The sequence below is a fragment of the Onthophagus taurus genome, chromosome 1, assembly GCF_036711975.1.
Source record: "Onthophagus taurus isolate NC chromosome 1, IU_Otau_3.0, whole genome shotgun sequence".
Classification (NCBI taxonomy): Eukaryota; Metazoa; Arthropoda; class Insecta; order Coleoptera; family Scarabaeidae; genus Onthophagus; species Onthophagus taurus.
Window position 1 is genome coordinate 20,607,137 of NC_091966.1, and position 22,002 is coordinate 20,629,138.

The following is a 22,002-nucleotide window of genomic DNA, read 5'->3' on the forward strand; positions in this document are numbered from 1 at the left end:
ATTTAAACAGATGATTCTACATAAAAAAATATTAAGAAAAATTCATATAAAGGTGTGTCCTAAAATGTTTCAAGGAAGCTAAAATACTTTGAATAACATTCAACATGAGATTTTTTTCTAAATCTTGTTCCAAAATAATAATTTATTTGTCCTGTAAGCTAATTTATCTAAAATTAACAGATAAACTAAAAGTTTTAGTAATATTTTCATTTAATTTGTTGTTTGATGTTTGATATTGTTAATAGTATTAATAGAAATGAGTTTAAATTAAGTTATGTCTTTTTAGTATTTTTGTGATGTTTTAATTTTCGTTTATTAATAAATATTGTTTATTTTTACTAACCTATTATTTCCACCTAAATGACGAAAGTAATAAATAAAGTAGTGAACCTTCAAAGGTAAATAAAGGTTTTTACCTTTATTTACCAAAATGAGTTTAAATTAAGATATTTGTTTTGTTTTTAATATTTTTTGATAGTTTTTGTTTATTAAAATATTATTTCCAATAATTCGATACTCTGGATACTTTGAATAGTATCGATACCGCAAAGATATCGATACTCGATACCTTGTTTGAGGTATCACCCAGTCCTAGCTTTTACTTAATCGTGGCTAATCTTGTATTTCGGGATAAATGTTTAAAAGGTTTAAATGGTTGTTTGTTAAGTAAATGTTATTGAGTCTGTCGAACAACCGAAAAATAGCCATAAATGACGTTTCATTAATTTTTTTATCAGGTTATTTAAGCCTTGATCTCAAAATTCAGTATTTTCAAATTAAAGGTATGTTAAATACGGATTTTAATGTCCAATGTGAAAGAAAGCTGGCATCAAGGTGGAAAGAACGCCGGTATGCTCGGTCTAAAGGATAATTTTAACTGTGGAATATATAGTCTGTATTACTCAGTATTACTAGCACGACACAACAAAATTAAATCTCGATAAATATAATTCCAGCCATATAGATGTATGTACTTATTGTAAGATGATTTATTTCATGAATGTGCTTAATGTTAGGCAATATGTTATGAACCAGAAGATAAATACTTATTTGTACGTTTTGTTCATTAAATTCCCTTATTGTTATAGTATTAAGATATTAATCGAAATTAAAATTGATTAAATTTCTCGAGTATTTTCATAACTCATAATAAAACACTCCTACTTATTTGTTCTATTTTAATTATTTTCTAAATAGAATATGGTAATAGTCACGATTAAATCATACATCTTATCATTAAGGTTCGAGCAGCTTCATAGCCTAACACGAGTGAATGAATACAATTAAAAATATACAATAAAAATCTAAGTTTAAGATTTTCTATATAACACTTAATTAAATTCGGCATTTATCACTTGATTCTTAAATGAATTCCAAACATTTCTCAAATTAGCAAAGATGCATGTCTCGTGTGTATATTTAAGTTTTACTTATTTGTAAAGGTTTATCATGTCATCAAAAAATTTAATGTCGTAAAGGTCACTGTATATTAAAAATTGAAAAGAAAAATTGTTATTGACTATTGTTTCATCGTTGTTTTATAACATTAATTTCAAGAACGAAGCGTATTGTTGTTGCTAAGGCTAACTAATATTTGTGTTTGTGATTGCTTTTCGGTCGTTAATCGTGCAACAGTTTAAAATCTAAACTTATCATGTTGTTAAACATTTATAAATTTAGATTTATACCAAAATAAGTAATACAAGTTAATTGAGACATCTTTTAATATTAATTTTATTATCTTATCAATGAAACAATATGTTTTTGCTATCTACCTGCAGAAAGTGTTTAGATATCGTATTTCTTCCTGATATATATTTATGTGGGATTCGAAGACAAAGAGTTCTTTGTTTAAGGTTAACTGGAAATAGAATTTCCTTTTACTCAACTTGAATTTGTTTGAAAATGTTTGAGTTTGTTTTTAACGATATATTATAACATTTCTAATAGAAATAATAATTATTGAGATATTTCAGAAATAAATCGTCATTTTCCTTGTTATTTTCGCTAATGGTAGATTAGATTATTTAATACAAGTATTTTAATCGATATATCTGACTAACCGCTTAAATAGTTTTTAAAATGTTTACATCTGCATAACTAAATTAATGTTGTAATTAATTAGGTTTACAACCTAAGAATGTTTTTGTTGCTTTTGAGAAAGATTAAAACATAAAATATTAGGTTTTGTTAACCTTGACATTTTGTTTTGAAACTTGGAATATTCCATATGGAATCTTTGCAAATATAAAAATAAAACACAATGCGAATTCTAATCTTCCGAACGATTTAAATGGATGTGTGATCCAAACTTTTATTTATTTTTAGTCGTGTTGAGATGTTTGTCACGATTCACCGTAGTTGTTTACTGTGGATGCCTATTTAAGTTCTTCGCCTAAAACTATTTTTGTATGCACATATTTGAGGAGGATGCTATTTTTATTTTTTTACGGTGTGTTTCTTAAATTAATAAAACAGAACGAGAAGATGTTATAATGAAAAGAAAGATTCAACCTTGAGAAAACTCAAGGTATTCATTTTTCATAATTATTTAATTACATAAAAATCTTCACTAATAATTTTGTTCGTTTATTTATTTTAACCTTTTTGTATATACGAAAAAAAACGACGGATTTAAAGATTTGATTCTGAAATAAACATTTCGATACTAAACGATTTGAATAAAATCCGGATTTATCAGGATACGAAACCGAAAATTTAAACTACGCATAAAAATATCCACAACGATAAACATAAAGAAGACTTAAAATAAATGTCGTTGTAAATTTAATCTGAAATAACCATGTTTATCTTTAAAAAATGATCTTCCCCTGTAACTAAAAATAGCGCATACATATTTGTGCATTTTTCATGACTAATTTATTTTGATTTTGTCTTGCGGATGTCATCAAATTAACAAACGACAAAAAGTTTCCGTTCAATTTTAAACAGGATTTATTTTTTCGCATGAGAATGCGTGCGTAAGAACTACTTTTTGACGCGTAATTTTTCAAGAAACGTTATTCTGAAGATTGATTTTGGTTGGAGGGCGTTCAAGTATGTTCATTTCGAAGTAAAAATAACCGCGAACTATTTTCAAGTCGCGGCTACAGATATAAACTCTCTGATCGATACGCCTAATTGCAGGAAAACACGTAAATTTAGAACGAATGATGGGATCCACAAGTCAACGATCTCCACAACAACCGGAAAAATACTACGCACTGATAAATTCGTTCAAAATCTTAAAAAATGTACGTCAGACTGTTTTTGTTTTTACATTTTTACTTTGTTATCTATGTATCGATATTGTTTTAAAGATAACCTTGATTTAATCTGGATTAATACGTTTCTAATTAATTAATTAATTCTATTCAAATATTTTTTTAAAAAATTCTTATGTGTAAAAATAAGTTGACCCTACAAAAAGTTTTGATCTATCTTGCCGAAAAACAGATTTCTTTAATGTTATTTTTAGTTTTCATAGAAACATTCTGGAGGAACTACAAATCATTAAAAATATTTGCATTTACTCACAGATTGTGATTATTACAATAAAATTATTGTCATGATAAGTAGGTGGAGATAACATTGTTTGCTGAAAATCACGTATGTAATGTTATTAAATAAATCTCTTTACGTAAGATTAAACAAAATGATAAAGTTGAAACAAACGTTACGTCTTTCAAATCGCGTTAAACATAAATAATACGTGAATATCAACGCACATGATCTTGAAAGCTTTTTGTTTTTCTTTTCTTATTATGATGGATTAGTTTAAATACTACATTGAAATCTCATGCAAAAAGATTTAAATAAATCTGTTTTATCTTTAGAGATATTATATTATATACAGGATGTTTCAGGATTTTGTAGCAGGACTTTAACAGTCCATAGATCTGTTAAAATTAGAACAAAAACTTTGTATAAATATAGGTCGACAAATGTTTTGTTTTGGAAATATAGGATGTTCAAATTAAATTTTTAAACTGATTTTATGTTAATATTGGACGTGTATTTAACCGATTCTATCCAAATTTGGTATATAAGTTTATTTTGGTATGAGATAGACGATTATGGTGTCCGTTTTTTACCATAACTTTTCTTATAGTATACTTTTTGGTTTTTTTGTGTAAAAATTCTTATTCTCTGTACTTTTTTAAACAAAAAGGGCACCCTTATCATGCGCTAAAATTGATTGTTTTCAAGATTATCCGATAATTACATGTTCGGCGCATAAAACTTCTCACGCAATTCAGCCACGAAATTTCCATCATTAATTTAGTATCAACGTCTGGGTAGGTGTCTTAATAATCATCTTATCTGGCCTTACATTTTGCCACCTCGATTAACCGTTGCGGCGTTCTTGCAATTTTTAGAAGCCGAACATGCCAATATGTGGGATGATTGATTTAGCTTTAAGAAGAAAGACATGCTTTCAACTTGATGGTTATCCAGCTCATCATTTTCCTGCAAGATGGATTGATTGTGGTGTCCTCCACGATCTGCAGATATTAACATAAAATCAATTTAAAAATTTAATTTGAACATCCTGTATTTCCAAAACAAAACGTTTATTGAATTATGTTTATACGAATTTTTGTGTCAATTTTAAAAGATCTATCGACTGTTAAAGTACTGCTACAAAAACCTGAAACAAAGGATCCTCACAGGATCAAAAAGTGCTTAGGTTATATCAGGGGGTACGTTATAATAAAATATAATTTTTAAGTAGGTATGGTTAATCAAATGAATAAATTCGTGTTCGAAAATGTTCATGTTAAAAGTTTTATTCGAAAACAAACTAAATATTAGTAAACAATAAAACTATATACGCATGAATCAAATACTTATTTCTTATTTTTTAATAAAGTCAGTAATTTTTTTGGATTTTAAAGCGTTATTTTCATTATAATACAGTTTAAAATATCATCACCATATTTTCAGAATGTTCCATAAATTCATTGACTGTTTTAATACGTTGCTTCCAAATAAGTAGGTAAAAATGCATTTCCCAACTCGTCGTCTAATTCAGACCTCATTGACTTGATCTTTATTTATACATCATCGATGATGGACATCTTTGTCAAGATCAATGAAGTTTTCCAAATCAGGCAATTTTTCGGTTGTAGATGGACCACCAACATCACTTTATAACTAATAAAGTAATAATGGTCAAATCATCTTCTTAATCAAAATTTTTATAAGTAAGGTCTGCATGTTTAAAGCAATTTCTAATTACTTCTTGACTAACTGTATTCCAAGCTTGCGTCACCATTCGAATGGAGTGTAACAAATACAATACGAATTTTTCCCCATCATCCGACCCTTTAATACATTTTTTTAATGGTAATGAGCACCACAGTTGTCCACTAAAGTAAGATTTTTCGTCCCAGCTCTTTATCCCACAATAAAGGTACTTTATGTGATTTATCTTGATAGGCTTATAACGTTCTAAAGTTCATATTCGAACGTTACAACCGATGTACGTTATAGCCGAGTTCGCTATATCAGGTAGACGTTGTACTATAAGCAAATGAACTTTGAACGGACCGAAAAAAACATTTGTTGTATCCGATTGTTCCAGTACACATTGTTTTTTCTATAATACCTGTCAAATTGTTTTAAAGTTGGCAGAATTGACAGAGAATTTTGTTATAATATATTATGTTTTGAAATCAATTTATGTTATGTTCGAATTTTCGTTACTTAAAAAGCCAAGACTCACTTTTTGGCTTTATATTTATACAGAAATAGTTGAAATAAACATAAGACACATCGAAAATCTAATAAAAATGAACGATATTTTTGATAAAATTGTCGAAGTTGTTTGTAATATTATATAGCTTATTTATAGGAGTTGCAAAATCAACAGTTTAGAAAGATCTGGAATAACTGCGGAATTTAATGATTTTATCAAGGTTTTATCGTGATATGTATAACCAAAGAAGAGGTAAAAATAAATGAATTAAATGGACTTCATTATTGATAAAGTTAATTTACCAGTTAACAAAATCCGAAATACCTGAAATTTCCTATTCAAAATGATTATAATATTTTCTATATTGTTCTGAACTGCAGTGTGTCCGTAAAGTAGTGAATATAGGGAGCAAAATCATTATAAACGGTTTATGAAAAAACCCTTAAACGGGTCTAACGCTTAAATTTTTTGATATAAACTTAATATTTTCTCTAACTCATTTTTTAACGAGTTATGACGTCATCGCTATGTTTTTCAAATAGCAATCCCCCATTCTTATTACGGAATATAAAAGATTTTTTTCTGAATTTAATACAATAGTTAGTTTATTAATTAGTTTATTAACAGCATATGAGTTGAATTATCGGAATCCTTCCGACTATTTCCTCCTTTTCTAAAAACAATCCCATCATATCCCTTAATACTGCATATCATGAAAATTGTAATTTATCATAAGTAAATAAAATGTACACCTTTCATAAACTGAAATGAAGTTAATTTAAAAATTAATCTAACACATGCGCAGTAGAAAATAAATAAGTAGATTGCAGATCAATGAACGTGTGTGCTTAAACAAAATAAGTTAATTAAATCTTTTGGTAGTGAATATTTTTAATTTTAATATGTTTGTTAAGAAAAACGTTGTAATATTTTGAGCTTATGTAATACCAATTACACCAAATTTAATGTAACATGCATCTTAAATGGAATAATATATCCTTTTATTTTTTTCTTATTGCTTAGAGCCGCTGAAGATGATTGACTACAATCGAAACATGTAAGGCCGTTTTTAAATAATAAAATATCAAGTTAAGAAAGAGAATAAACATTTTATTTAAATAATATTGTTATTGGTTACATAAGAAAAACTTCGAGAAAAAATACTTTAAAGTTTAATTACTTCAAATTTGCTTGAAATGATGAAAATAGCAGTAGCCATGAGTAATTATGATAACCATAAATTTTAAGCAATTCGTTAAGTGTCAAAAACTAGTTAAAGCTTATTGAAATATAGTTGTTATTGAAACTACCTTGTTGGAATAACTGCAGTTGGAATTGAGTTGGGTCAACGTTATCGCGAAATCTGACCGTTATGGAAGGGATGATATCGTTTTGAAAAAATCCAAACATCTCTCTTCAATTAAGGTTTCCTCAAAAAAGTAACGGACCAGAATAGTATCCTGTATTTCGCTCCAAACATTGTTTTTTTGCGGATATTGGGTGTTCGACTCTCTTGTCCAATGTGGATTTTGGGCGGCCCAATACTGACAATTTTGTCTATTTACCTGTCAAGTGGATGTAAATTTCCTCGTCGAAAGAAATTATGCTTTTGACGAAGTCTTTGTCGTCGTTGCAAAATTTTTGTAAAGGGATGATATTTTGCGGTTTTTAAAATTTTGTGAATCGTTGATTTACTAACGGCCAGATTTAACATGGTTTTCTTGCGCAGCTAAAACCACGTTTTGTTGAACCTCTCCTAAAACATTTGGTCGGCTAGACTTCGAGAAATCTCGTAGATGCACATTATTTTTAAATTTTAGTCGCAGCTCGGCTCACCATACTTTATAATGAGTTAACGATCAGGATATGTTGCAGTAAAGAGGTGAAACTACTTACTAAATCTGTTTTTGACACTTAGAAAATTGTTTAAAATAATTGATTACCATAGTTACTCATGGCTACTGCTATTCACTCTTTCCTTAAAGCATTTTTTATGCCTTCTTTGCGTAAAATGGTTCTTTGTTTGACTTTTCTATCAAACTGCTGCCTATAAGGATTTAAGATCTTGGGACTGCGGTATTGGAATTCGATATAGCAGCCACTACTTTACAATTTGGGTATATGTTTTGGATCATTGTCCTGTTAAAAATTAACTGGAGGCAAAGTTGCCCTTTAAAATTCTTAAATAAACTATTTAGTTCATTACTGAATTAATAAACACCACATTGTGGAACTTGACGTCGCCATACAACAACATCAGACCATAACTGCATCTCCACCGTGTTTAATAGTGTACTTCTCATTAAACTCATCATTTTTATTTAGTTATCACCGCATTTAGGTGCCATACTTTTGATAAGTTTTCGTTTCCAAAAATATCAAACTGTCCTTTTGTGATATTTCGTTTGCTATTTGAACTGCAGTTGAAGTGGAATTTGCCTTCACTTCTCTTATAACGGATGTTTGTAAACCACTTTCGCCGTCCAACGCATTAAATCCTCTACAGAAAGATGTCAAGCATATTTACCGATATTTTTTTTATCGTGCAATTTCAAAAAAATAATACAGACGAACCTGTATAACTGGGAATTCTGGAGGGACAGCTTTGATTTCTACAGGATTATATATATTTCTGATTATCCCCAAAATTATCCCCAACGAGAGGTTTACCAAAGAAAAATTAAGCCGTGCAATTTACTGCAATCAGCGGCTGTTTAGCCACATATACACTCTTTTTAGGGCCAACAATCGTATGACGAAAATTTTCTGCATAACAAGCTGATTGAAATGACATATTTAATAATCATTAAGTATTGAAAACTTACTTTTATTGCAATCATAGAGATCGCATTTTAAAGGTTTGTTACTTTCACAATTTAGTCCATTTTGCAGTTTATTATGTTCAACCTTACAGATAATCTGTTTTTAATCTATGTTTTAATTCTGATGCAGGCATACGTCATGCTAGCCTCTATAAGCAGCCGCAGTTTTGGCGGAGTAGACAGCATACCAGAAGTCAGGGAAAGCAGCAACAGCAAACAAGACGAGTCCAACGATTCTTTCTAATTGAAGAGGCACAACACTGCCGAAATATAACTAACTGTTTATTACCTTTAATAAACAGCAACCACACCAAGGAATTGCAGGTAATTCAAAAGAGAAACTGGGCAATGGTCGGGTCGACAAATAAAGATTGACGAATATGGCAAAAGATTCCAGATGTTGGAGAAGTAAATAAAATATAAAGGAGAACGCTTGAAGAATTGGCAGAATAATGTAAGAAAATATAGATGTGAGCAGCATAAATATAGAGGAAATAACCTAAGGTAAAGAAGAACCTGGCAGTCACCATCACAAAGACTGTAAACAATGTTTTCGTAAAAATTTTTAGGGAATTAATGTTTGATTGTATTGAGTTCTACGAAATAGCGGCAGAAGTGTTCAAAGGACGTATCAAAATGGCAATATTCTATTCATATACAAAAACCAAAAAAAGTATGAAATATTGTCCACTATTTTAAAAGTAGGAATTTTCCGTCGAACTTGCATCATTATCTGTATATATAGGTAATCATTTAAAAAAAATCACATGAATGCACTTTACGAAAAAATGTCACTAAAACGTTAACAGACGTGGAAGAATAGTACACTTGTCGTAGAAGAACTTGTGGTCATCATTGCCTAACAATGATACTTTACTGCAACAATGAAAAAGAAGATGAGTAGGATTTAAAAAGTTAGTTAAAATTTTGATATTTCCTTATTACGGTAGATTTTCTATCTTCTCTATTATCATACTAACCCTGATCCAGCAAATTGTCCACCACGAGTAACCTTTCCACTACAATCTTATCAATTACCTTCGCTGTTGTGGAGGTCACACATTATTTGTTTTGAAAATTACGCTTGACTCATACACTTCTATAATAAACGCATCCATTCATCTCTCATAATTTGATACCCACAATGTGTTGCTCACCATTCCATCAACTTCATATCTCGGTCACGCAATACAAATTCACACATATCCACAATATGCACAAGCTTCAACATACAACCGTAAAATTTGCTGTCATTAGTGCTTTCATCAACCATTTATTCATCAGTTTTCCACTTTGATCTCCAATCCTATCACTTCACAAGTGATGCCAGGCGTCAAAGTTTATGATCCAAGGGTAATGAAATATATGTATCTAGCCGTTTTCCTCGGCTTATGTATCAAGTTCAAGAAACTATATGTTGACCCTATCTGCCCAAACATCACAAACAAAGCGTGATAGAACCTAGAATATTTGTCTGAACCTCATATCGAGAAAGGATCACGTTGTCTGTGCTGATTAAATAAATATTAACCAATATTAACATAATATAAATATAATTCCTAACAATAGGAATACCTAATTGTATAATCATTGTAGAAAAACATTATGTATAACCTAATCCTTAACATAAGTTTTAACTTTTTTTATGGGGTCATCGATACGAACGAATGGACCATGATAAATATTATATGATAAAAATCCGTAATGTTATTTAAGCAAGTATAAACCATATAAAACTTCATCAATTCAAATGTTACTTCATCAGCAATTTTTTTCATTAACATAACTAATTTGTTTTGCTGTCAATTAACATTTTTACCGTCGATAGACATCTTTATAAGAAGTATCTTCGGATTCACGTACCATTATCAAATAAATCACTCTAGTACTCTACCGATGACGTCATAATTTCAATTTTCTCCAATGCTACCCTTGAAATGTATGTTAAAACCATAATAAATTTCTAAAATTCAAACACACAAGGTTGAAGATTACTACTGTTGTAGTACTAAGGCTTTTACACACATAAATGACGTCAAGCCTCCTATACTATAAGACTATACTATCCTGTTGATCTTTGTTGTATTGTAATGTTAATATTATTCCAGAAACTTTGGGTGGAAACACTCACCTAATTGTAAGTCAGAACCGACAAAACCCGTTATTTTTGCTTAAAAATAAAAGTAACTGAACCGGTATATTTATTAATTAAACCGGAATAAAATCCGAAATAAAAACCGGAACGAAACTATTTTTTAAAATAGTTGTATCAATAAATGTATCAGAAAATTATTAAAAGTTTTTTATTAAATTTTTAATCTATTAAAAGAAATTATCAGATTTATACTAAATTAATAAAAAAAATGTTATCATGGAGTAAATTTCCTAGAAATCCTTGATAAAATTAATGAAATTATAAAAATGTTTATTTATCGTTAACCAGTCATATTCAAACCGAAATAAAAAAAATCTTGCAAAAAATAAAAGTTAAAAAATGTTAGGTTTTCTTATGAATGGCCTTGAGCATTCCTGATTACATTTTTTATATGGCTTATAAAATGTCAAAAAAGTTTCGCAATTTCATTCTTCTGCTCAACCAGCTAACCAATAAAATAAAACAGTAGGAGAGAAGTTTGCTGTGACTGAAATAAACTGGGTTGAATACTTACCGAGATCCGAGCAATGTCCTGCTCAGCTGTGCGACGCTGCCGGATTTTCGCTTTCAGCTTTGGCAACCTCGCGGCAGCAGCTACACTCTACACAGCTATCGATTGTAGAGGATGCTGGCTCTGGCTGGCTCCGCACGGATAGCACACCGTACACAGACACACACACACCCACCGTAGTCCCTTTTTCTTCGCCAAAGCAAAGACGTAAAAAAGGAGATGGACCAATTTAAAAACAGAACAAAAAAAGATAAGAAAGAAAACGTAAAAACTGAAATGAACTATAAAAAACAACGGTTTTTGCCCCTCCCAAAGGTCGATCACATAGCCACGGTTTTCACTCGTTTTAACGGCGAACACATCGCCCTCTCCCAGTGAAAGTTACTTCTATACGCGTACTCTTTAAGTTACATCAGCTCTAAACGCGCTACCCAAAATAAGGAATGAACAATTTGTCGCACCTTGAAAACCCTTTGTCGAGACGAGAATTGACGCAATCTGTTTGCGCAATGAGTCATACGATTGCGGATCGTCTGGGTTTTATGTTTTTGTTGTCGTTTTTTTTTTATTATATTGGACGCGTTTTGCACAATCGAGGCACAAAACGTCCTAGCACTTTAGCATTTGGAGGCCAACTAATCGTTTCTCCTTCCTTCGAAACTCCAACGGACTTTGTGAACATGCGCGGTCGATCGCCAGTTTTCCCCTTCTCATCGACTTTGCACAGCTGATTTCCACATGACGCCACAATATCACGGCATATAGTGAGAATATGTATATGTATAAGTGGTTTGTAGTGTTCCATAACCACTCACAATGTTTTCAAATGCCACGGAATCTATTACAACATTTATTTCGTAATCTTGTTTACGTTGTGATGTAAAATGGTTTACTTTAATAATTATTTTTCTTGATTTTACTTACCACACAATTCTCTTTATTAATACACAAATTATACTGGTCAGAAATAATAATAGTAATGTAGACTGAACATTATAATAATATTTCAGAGAAATCGAAAAGGTTAATCCAATGTTTCTCGAAGTAAGTTCTGTGAAACCTTGACATTCTATGAAAACTCGCCAAGAATTCTGCAAAAGGATCCTACGTCAACCTAATTTTGTATACATATAGAGTTGTATAAGTCATTTCGAATTATTAAAACTGCGTTAAAAGATCATTTGTAGTTAATGCTCTGGTTGTAAGAGTACCCAAATAAATATTATCCAGTATCGGCGTAATCAACGTGTTAAAACATACTGTCATGATGTATTGTAAAAAAAAGAATAAATATTGTGAAATAGTACATCTAAATATTTAAATTGACAAATTTTCGAATTTTCATGTTACTTCAAAAAGAGTTTCAGGCTTAATGTTGTGGGAATGTATGTTGTGTACCACTGGAGATCACGAACGACGTAGTTCTGCGGTAGTCGGAAGAACTTCGTCTTTTTCATCTTGAATGTTATTCCAGATAATATGCACATAATGTTATGGGTATGCTGGTTGATCATTTACTCTTTGTGTCAATTTTTAGGTCTGTTTGTAATACAAAAAGCAACAGTGGCTGAAACAGACAAGAACAAGACTCCTTCTCGAAGTGGATACTCAAGAAACAGAGTCAGAGTCGAGTTTTGTTTAAGATTAGACCTTTCTAATTCGGATTTCTTTTTTATTCGGATCACGTCATACTCTTGTCACCATTTAAAAATATCCTTTCAGATCTCGGACGTAGTAGTCATGTCAGTAGATTTCTGTTTCTAGAGAAACATCTTCTAAAAAGTATGATCATTGAATGTTTATTTTACCTCAAGACTGCATGTTTGCTGTTCCTCAACTTGGTTTCTGAATTCCTAATGCGTATTACATCCCATACCATCATGTATTAAATTCCAATTCTTTTAAACTTTTCGTCATTTTCAACGCCTCCTGTAAGGGTGTTTCCATACATTGTGTGGCAAGTGCGAATGTCTGTCACTTTACCCTTTGGGAAAAGTCTATATGTGTCTATACGCATATATGTAATGATAGAGATGAGGTTTCCGCTAAGAATGATTTGATATTTCTGACATTGTATATGGCATGTTTACTTTATTTGAATATTTCACCACTCTGTCAACAATCCAAACCATAGTCACATACATCTTGCGTTTTATTGATGCATGTAAAATTCCAATACTTTTGACGTTTTTACAAATCTAAAATAATCATTTCTCCGAGATATTTCATCAAATAAGATCATCAGTTTTTTTATAAAGATTTTCAATCGTTTTACTATTCATTTTACTGTCTTCTCGTTGATTTTGGGTGTTAAGTTTCTATGATTGGTTCGTAGTTTTAAATGCGGCAACCCATGAGGATAACCACAACCGGTGTTCATTACGAATTCCCTTTCTAGTGTAATATTTTTATTTACCCCGGCCCAGGGTAAATAACCAAACAGTACATACAAAAATAATACAAGTAAAAATATAAAAGATTCGGAAAAAAAGGTAGAGGAAGATGATGAAATAATTGTAAACGATCGAAGACGTATTACAATCGTGCGACGATGATCCGCCCAATTCCACTTGAGCTTTGCTACAATATTGACCACATCATTTACCCCAGTTCTTCTTCGTAGGTCTTCATTTCGTATGTGGTCAGGGTTACACCCAGCATCGACCTCTCCATCTTTCTTTGCGTTACTTTGAGCCTCCTGGTAGTGGCCACCGTTAATGTTAAAGTTTCGGAGCCGTACATCATAACCAAAGGAGGAAGTACGCATTGATTGAAAGCCTTTCTTTTGAAATATACAGGAATATCGCCTATGAAGATGTCTCTAAGTTTCCCGTGGCTGTCCATGCGAATGTCATCCTTCTGTTTAGTTCGCTTGTTTGATTATCTCTCGATACACGAGCTGATGACCAAGATATACATAACTGTCAACCCTCTCAATCTCATTATCCCCAATATTGATGTTAGAGCTGGGAACAAGATTTGTCATAAATTTTGATTTCTCCACGTCGATTTTTAGCCCGACTCTTGCACACCTCCTGTAAGTCGTTCAGCATCAGTTTCATCTCTCCAAGGCTCTCCGAAATAATCGTCCGCGTAGCGCAAATTACTTAGGTATTGCCATCAATGTTTATACCTTTTTGGGTCCAATCCAGTTGTTTAAATGCACTCTCCAGGAGTGTGATGAACAATTTGGGTCAACATTGTATCGCCTTGTCTTACCCCACGCCCAATGGGTATTCGGTCAATGCTTTCATGCAATTTTACCGTCATTGTACACAGGCAAAAATCGTGTCGTGTAAAAATTTTAGAGTAGTTGGTAAAAAGAATTAGAGTAAAAATTGTAATACCACATGGTAAAAACAACTCTAATGATAAATGTAAATGATATAATGTAAATACACTATATTTAATATTAATATAGAGTTCATATATTATTCACTTAATAGAGTAGTTTTTACAGTTCTCTAAAGGAGAGTTCTTTTTTACTAATGTTAGTGAAGTTATGTAATATACAGTGTGTCCCCGGATTGTGTTCCCGTAAGGTATAATGGACAAATTCCATCTTTTGCAATTAAAGTCTGGAAGTCATAAAACAAAATATAACCAAATTTGACGTCAAATATCCAAAGTTATCAAATATCAAAGTACCAAAGGTAACGCAAGAAGTTTGTTAACCGTTGCAGGTAAAGTGGTCTTTCTGAGCAATGTACAATAAAAGTTGATTAAGATAAAATGTTTGTTATGTTAAATCATAGCGATATGCCCAATTTTATTAATTTAGCATATAAGAGAAAAAATGAGTTTTTTCTTGAAAATGTTTTTCTAATATTACGTTTTACAATAAAAACAAATGATTTGAGTGATTGAACTTTTTTAAAAAACATAATATTTTCGGACGAAGCATCGTTCACCACTGATGGAGTGGTTACATCACAAAATTGTTGATTCTGGTCAAAGACTAATCCACATTATCGCATCGCTTGTAAATGCCAGTATTCCCAGAAAGTGAATGTGTGGTGTGCTGTTTCGTGGGACAGTGTTGTTGGGCCTCACTTCATAAACGGCAATTTGAATCAACACCGATATTTGGAAATACTAGAAAATTATTTATTTAATTATCTTCACGGTGGGTATTTAGAAAAACATTAGAAATTATTTAAATACGTTATTTGGAAAAAAATGGATCGGTAGATATGGTCCGCAACCATAACCGCCAAGAAGTCCGGATTTATCTATGATGGACTTTTATTTTTGGGGTTATGTAAAACAAAAAGTGTACACTGAAAATTTTAATAACAATTTAGACCGTTTTAAACAAAAAATTGAAACTGTTATTAGAGAAATTCCGTTGGACCATATTAGAAAAAATTATAAACAATTTCGGAAAATGGCAGAATTACGTGTTAGTGTTGGTGGTGGTATCATTGAATAAGTAAGCTTTTATGTTAATTTAGTTTAGATCGAAAATGTTTTGTTAATCTTATGATTTAAAAATCTGCATTTTGCTTTTATATCATAAATTAATAAAATTCAGCATATCGCTATAATTTAACATAGCAAATATTTTATCTTAATCAACTTTTGTTGTACAATGTTCAGAAAGACCACTTTACCTGCAACAGTTAACAAACTTCTTGCGTTAACTTTGATACTTTGAGGACATTTGATTGTAAAAGATGGAATTTGAATTCAAAAATTTTTCGTCAATTATACCTTACGGGGACACAATCCGGGGTCACACTGTATAAAACATTAAATTTTACACAAGACGTGTAAACTGTACTTTTCCTTCAGGTACTTCGTAGGCATCGCACTATTTTGCTCGGGATTACTCGTCGGTACCACGTGATCAACATGTGGTGTGATACAGCTAAAATTTAACGGTCATCTACTGAACGAGTCGGAACTCAACAGCGTCTCGAGACCTGATTTACGCGATATAAAAAGAAAGAACGATTATTTTTATTTTAATTATGTTTGCCAAACATTCGTGTTGTGAAATTAGTGAAACTTCCGGAAGATTTTACGTACGAGTTCCTTGCGAAGATTGGTAAGTATGTACAACTATACATACAGAAAACTTATAGAAGACTCATTAGATGAGTGTAGGAAGTTAGCCCCCCATTTTTTGATTTTTAAATTTTTTATTGTTGTTCTAGATTGTTCTAGAGTTGTTCTACATTGTTCCAAAGCGGCAAATCGAAAAAATAAAAACTCCGCGAGAAAACCGAAAAAACATGTTTTTTGACTAGCCCCCCATTTTTGGAAAAATCAAATTTTCTTTGTTGTTCTGGGTTGTTCTAGTTGTTAACATTAGTGAACTTACCTACTTTGTTTCAATGGCAGACATTATACCTATCTTTAAAAATCCTCGAAAAAAGTTGGGCTATATCGATTAATAAAAAGCGGATTATCTTGAACACGATCAACTTTAGCGCATTTTGATAAAAAACAACAATTTAGTACAATTTTAGTTTATTGTATCAAGTGTCAAATCACCAGTAGTTGTTGATCAGTGTTAAATTAATTTTTCTTATTCGTTAACGTGCTAAATTCATTACTCTTTTTCATAATCGTGTTAAATGGTTTTTTTTTCATTTTTTAATTTTTTGTTTGCTGCATAAAAACTTTATAAAATTCCGTTTATTTTTCCTAAATAAGAGAATACCCGGTAAGTATTCATTTTGTTTATGGGTTTGCAAACGGAAATTCAGCAGAAGTAGCCCTAGAGCATAGGAGAAGATATCCAAATACAAGACATCTGCATCCTTCTGTGTTTATGAAAGTGTATAGGCAAATAGTTGAACAAGGACTAAATAATGACGGGTAGATCGTAATAATGACAATGTTAGACTGCAAAGAAACTTTAGAAGAAGAATTTTGCGTGAGTTGACGTGGGATTGTAAACTTTCACAATTTACATGTTTTGGTACCCCTAGGCAATTCGGCCACGAAACTTCCAACATGAATTTAGTGTCAACGTCTGGGTAGGTGTTTATAATAATCATCTTTTCGGGTCATACTTTTTGCCACCACAACTAAGCGCTGCGGCGTTCTTGTAATTTTTGGTAGCCGAACATGCCAATATGCGGGATGACATTGATTTAGCTTTAAGGAGAAAGGCCTGGTTCAACTTGATGATTGTGCTGCTTATCATGGTAGGGTGGTAAGAAATTGGCTAGACAACCATTTTCCTGCAAGATGGATTGGTCGAGGTGGACCAGTCGCATGGCTCCACGATCTGCATATCTTAATGCTTTAGATTTTTTTGTATGGAGTTATTTGAAAGGAAAATTGTATGAGACACCTGGTCCCACAAGGGATGAACTTTTAATAGGATTAGGTATGCTTCTAATGATGTAAAGCTGTTCTTAAATACCAGTACTCGATCAGTAATTCGTCTGTCAGAATTATGCAAGCAAAATTATTGCCTTTTCAACAATTTCTTTAAATTTTTTCTTTTATTATTTAGAATAAAAAACATTAGTAAACTAAAACATTAGTTAATATACCTACTTTGTTTCTATGGCACACATTGTTTTAACTATCTTTAATTATCCTCTAAAACATTCGTCTGTATCGAATAGTAAAAAGCGGATTATCTTGAAAACGATAAACTTTTGCGCATTTTGATAAGAGTACCCTTTTTGCTAAAAAGCCAAAAAGTATACCGTCAGAAAAGTTATTGTTATTTTAATCCGCAAAGAATACGTTACAGAGCGCTCTCTACCGGCTATAGTAACACGGACTCCATAATCGTCTTTCTCATGCCAAAAAAAAACCCGTATAGCAAATTTGAAAAGAATCGGTTGAAATACACGTGTAATATTAAATAAAAATCAATTTAAAAATTTAATTTGAACACCCTGTATCTCCAAAACAAAGCGTTTGTCGACCTATGTTTATATGAAGTTTTTGTGTTAATTTTAAAAGATCTATCGACTGCTAAAGTCCTGCTACAAAAACCTGAAACAGCCCGTATACTATATTCCATACATAATGGGCATCCTGTAGTTATAATACCCCACGATATTTGGTACTGTTTCGTGTGAAATAGAATGTATGATAAATATTCTGGATTATATTCTCACTAGGTTGGTTATAATAATCGTTGGGATATAATTGTTTATGGCTAACGTTTTTTTGGTTCATTACAAATAATTTTTGATCAAAATTGTTGCCTATCATTTTTACTTTTATATGAATTATAATTAGATATTTTACCAAAAATTGTCAATTTTGAGTTTTTATAGCTGGAAAGAAGTGGGTTATACCATATTAATATTTTGGGAAGAAACTTAAAATATGTTTATTAATGTTTATTTATATTCGGTAGACATTAAATTGTCCTTTAGGATAACTTTTAATGTTTTATAAAACACATTTCGACGATCATTCTGAGTGACTATTGTATTTCTTTGTGTTCGTGACTACCTTAATTTTCCCTAGAACTTTAGTTCACTTTTACTTCGAAACCGTTTACAAACTACCTGCAGTACTCTTTCTGTTTTTAACCATAAAAAGTTAAGCAGGTAGACGAATATAGTAACAATAGTAAGTATTCATCCAAACTATGCTTAAAACATTATTTCATGGTGTATATTCGTGTTTAAACATAAACGATGTAATTAGTAAAGGATACGAGTAAATATTGATATCTTTTGTAGTTTCTGAACATTACAATATATCTCACAAATCGCATAATGCACTTTAAAATGCTATTACTGTCATAAAAAACACTCATCTTTTCAAAAACTTAAGTAATGGTATAACATTATTCATTCTATCTTTCTATATATAGAAAGTTAAGCAGGTAAACGAACGGTATTCACCTAAATATACAAACTATAGTACTCGTCCAAACTAACACTTGTTCCAGATGGAATACACCTGTTGTAAAGTAAACAACAAAATTAGGACAAAACGAAAATTTCTATGCAAGAGAGGAACATATTCTTGGCGAGGATCCCTCAGTTTTCGTACAAAACATTGACCAACCTAATGACGTCGACCAATTAATTATTTAAAGTTAAATACACACATTTTCGAGCTGACCTGCGCTGTTTGAAGTAAAAACAGACGTTAGTCTCTATTATTGTCACCTGAAGCCAAGATTAGAAAATTTATTTCTGTAAAATTTGTTTTTGAGTAGCTCTAATTAGAATGTTATTTATGTGTGTAAAATAACTTTAGGGTTTTCGAAAATAAAAACACGTTTTTTTTGTCTATTTAATTTTTAATTATTTTCATTAAATAATATACACTAAACTGAAAATTTATTACAGTGACTATAAATAATCTCAAATAGAACTATCGAAAGGAGTCTCTATCAATCAAATAAAAGTGAGGCAGTTGTTGAACAGAAAACGATTTCGTTCGTCGTCATGTGGGCGTTATTCTGAGAAATAAATATGATTAATAACGGAAGTCAAACGTTTTGGGCATTTTTTCTTTTATGAATCAAGAGGTTTTCTGGATACGTTCCAAATATTTACACTTTTCCCTTTTTTATCTGGGTATAAAGCAGTCGATACATTTTTACTATTTATAACGTTCCATGAAACACAAAGGATAACTTTTTTAATACGCAATACGTTCATTGTTTACTAAAAGTCAAATAAACTATGTTCGTGTATTTTTCCTGGTATGTTATTGAAGTGATTTCAAAACATTTTAGTTTTAGCTTTTATACGTGCGTTCAAACAAACATTCCAGGACAAAAACTAAATCAATAATACCAAATGAAAAATCCTACGTTCAACCCTATAACATTTTCAGAAGTAAATCGAACTGGAGCCGGATTAATCGGGCGTATACTGGTATTTGTGTTGCGATCTCAATTGGAAAACAAATAGAGAAAGAAAACCATCGCGTGATACTATTGAGTTGAGTTAAAAAATATATTTCTTGGAAATTTCATGTTTAATGAAACACCTTTTTTTCAAAATTGCGCTAAACAAGGCCCGATTGTTATTAGAGTATGCAACTAAATGTACTTGAGAGTGTTGCCTATCCGTTATAGTGAAACAAATAATTTATTAATTTTAGTAATAGTTCTTTACCTTCATAAATAATTTACTTAATGTCATTTTATTGATCCGTGGAAAAACCCTCACTTTATTATTTATATAATAACTCGAATCTAAATACTCGAAATCCCAAGTTACTATTTTTTTAGAATTCTTAGAATAACTAATTTTTATTTTTTTCTATTAATTTATTTTTACAAAAAATATAATAATATGATAATAAGGTCGAGAATCCTGCTTATTATCAAATCAATACGTAAGCTCACCATAAGCTTGTTCATGCGTGGTGGACTTCTTCAATCAAAAGAACCATTCCGTGGTTACATTTCACAGGATTTAGATTGACGAACTCATCGTCCCAATAAAAAAAAACACTTTATCACAAATAATGAATTTGGAAAATAAAGTAGCTATTGTCACTGGAGCTAGTGGAGGAATTGGGCAAGAAATTGTCAAATCACTTTTAAAAATAGGAATGCAGGTCAGAAAAAGATAAACTTATTTTTAATTTTGTTTAATGTTATATAATTTTTTTAGGTTGTCGGTTTAGGAAGACAAACTGATCAAATAGAATCCTTAGATGATGGTTCTGGAAACCTTCATGCATTAAAAGTTGATATAAATAACGAAGAAGAAATTATGGAGGCGTTTAGCTGGATTTCTTCGAATTTGGGCGCGATTTACGTTCTGGTTAATAACGCTGGTGTCATGCCGCCATCGGGTATACTCGAGGGAAAGTCCGAAAATTGGAAATCCATAATGGATGTTAACGTTGTCGCTGTGGCAGTTTGCGCACGCGAGGCCATAAATAACATGAAAGTGTACGACGTTGAAGGTCACATCGTTAACATTGGAAGTACTTTGGGCAATTACAGCAGCCATTTGGAAGACGTTACACTTTATGCCGCTTCCAAGTTCGCCGTCGGCGCTTTGACCGAAAATTTACGATTAGAACTTATCAGAGCCGGGACAAAAATTAGGGTCACTGTATAAATCATTTCGTTTTTGTATACTTATTTTCGGAAACTTACAATCTTTTATTCTTTTAGACTGTGAGTCCAGGTCTTGTTCAAACTACTTTGATTCATAGTTATAAAAGTAATGTTCCTGCGGAAGAAATTGACGAGTTTGTTAACAGCGTACCACATCTTAAACCTGAAGATGTAGCTAATGTGGTTACTTTTGTTATAACTCAACCTCAACATCTTCAAGTAAGAAAACAATTTTAAAAAGTATTAAATTTTATTTTGTACTTTTGTACTTTTAGATTTGTGAAGTAATAATGAGAGCAACCGGAGAGGCCACACCTTAATGTTTATTAATTAATTTAATCCATTATTTTTTGTTTCTATTCTTTTAATTTAAAATGTAACATTTTGAAAACTATAAATACTTTACAATACTTATAAAATAATTCCCAACACATCTAATGAATGGTGTCTTTGAATGTAAATACGCTCGTTCAAGCACGTCTGTCAAGTTGGCATTACATCTTGCGATTTGAATTAAAAAACACTATTGCATTAATTGTCGTATTATTAATTTGTTGTAATTTGTCGTACAGTTTACAAATTTGTCGCTTCCTTTTTTATAAACAATATTTGAGTAGACTTTAGTTAAAGGTTGCGGTCTTAACGTACTTTATTTAACTAAGGTCTATTTTCAAACTGATTGTGAAATTACGCCTATGAATTCAAAAACGAAAACCTATTTTTTAATTTGCTAGCATTTTAATTTACAAAATAGGTGCAATTGCAGCAGGAACCAGCCAAGACCACAATCCA

The 22,002-nt window shown here is 31.3% G+C and overlaps 2 protein-coding genes across 3 annotated transcripts in view; one reads left to right on the forward strand and one right to left on the reverse strand.

Annotated features, from left to right (window-relative positions):
* Nucleotides 1-11,827, reverse strand: part of LOC111416513 (Inositol hexakisphosphate kinase) — a 35,006-nt gene extending 23,179 nt beyond the window's left edge. For both annotated transcript variants that reach the window (XM_023048568.2, XM_023048561.2), the window contains exon 1: nt 11,193-11,827. The gene's annotated coding sequence lies outside the window, so the exon portion shown is untranslated. The remainder of the gene's footprint in view (nt 1-11,192) is intronic.
* A 4,123-nt stretch (nt 11,828-15,950) lies between these two features.
* Nucleotides 15,951-21,745, forward strand: LOC111416771 (dehydrogenase/reductase SDR family member 11-like). The gene is made up of 4 exons (XM_023048869.2): nt 15,951-20,699; nt 20,756-21,205; nt 21,268-21,429; nt 21,486-21,745. The coding sequence occupies exons 1-4, from the start codon at nt 20,607-20,609 to the stop codon at nt 21,528-21,530; spliced, it is 750 nt and encodes a 249-aa protein (XP_022904637.2). The 5' UTR covers nt 15,951-20,606; the 3' UTR covers nt 21,531-21,745.
* Nucleotides 21,746-22,002: the final 257 nt, after the last annotated feature.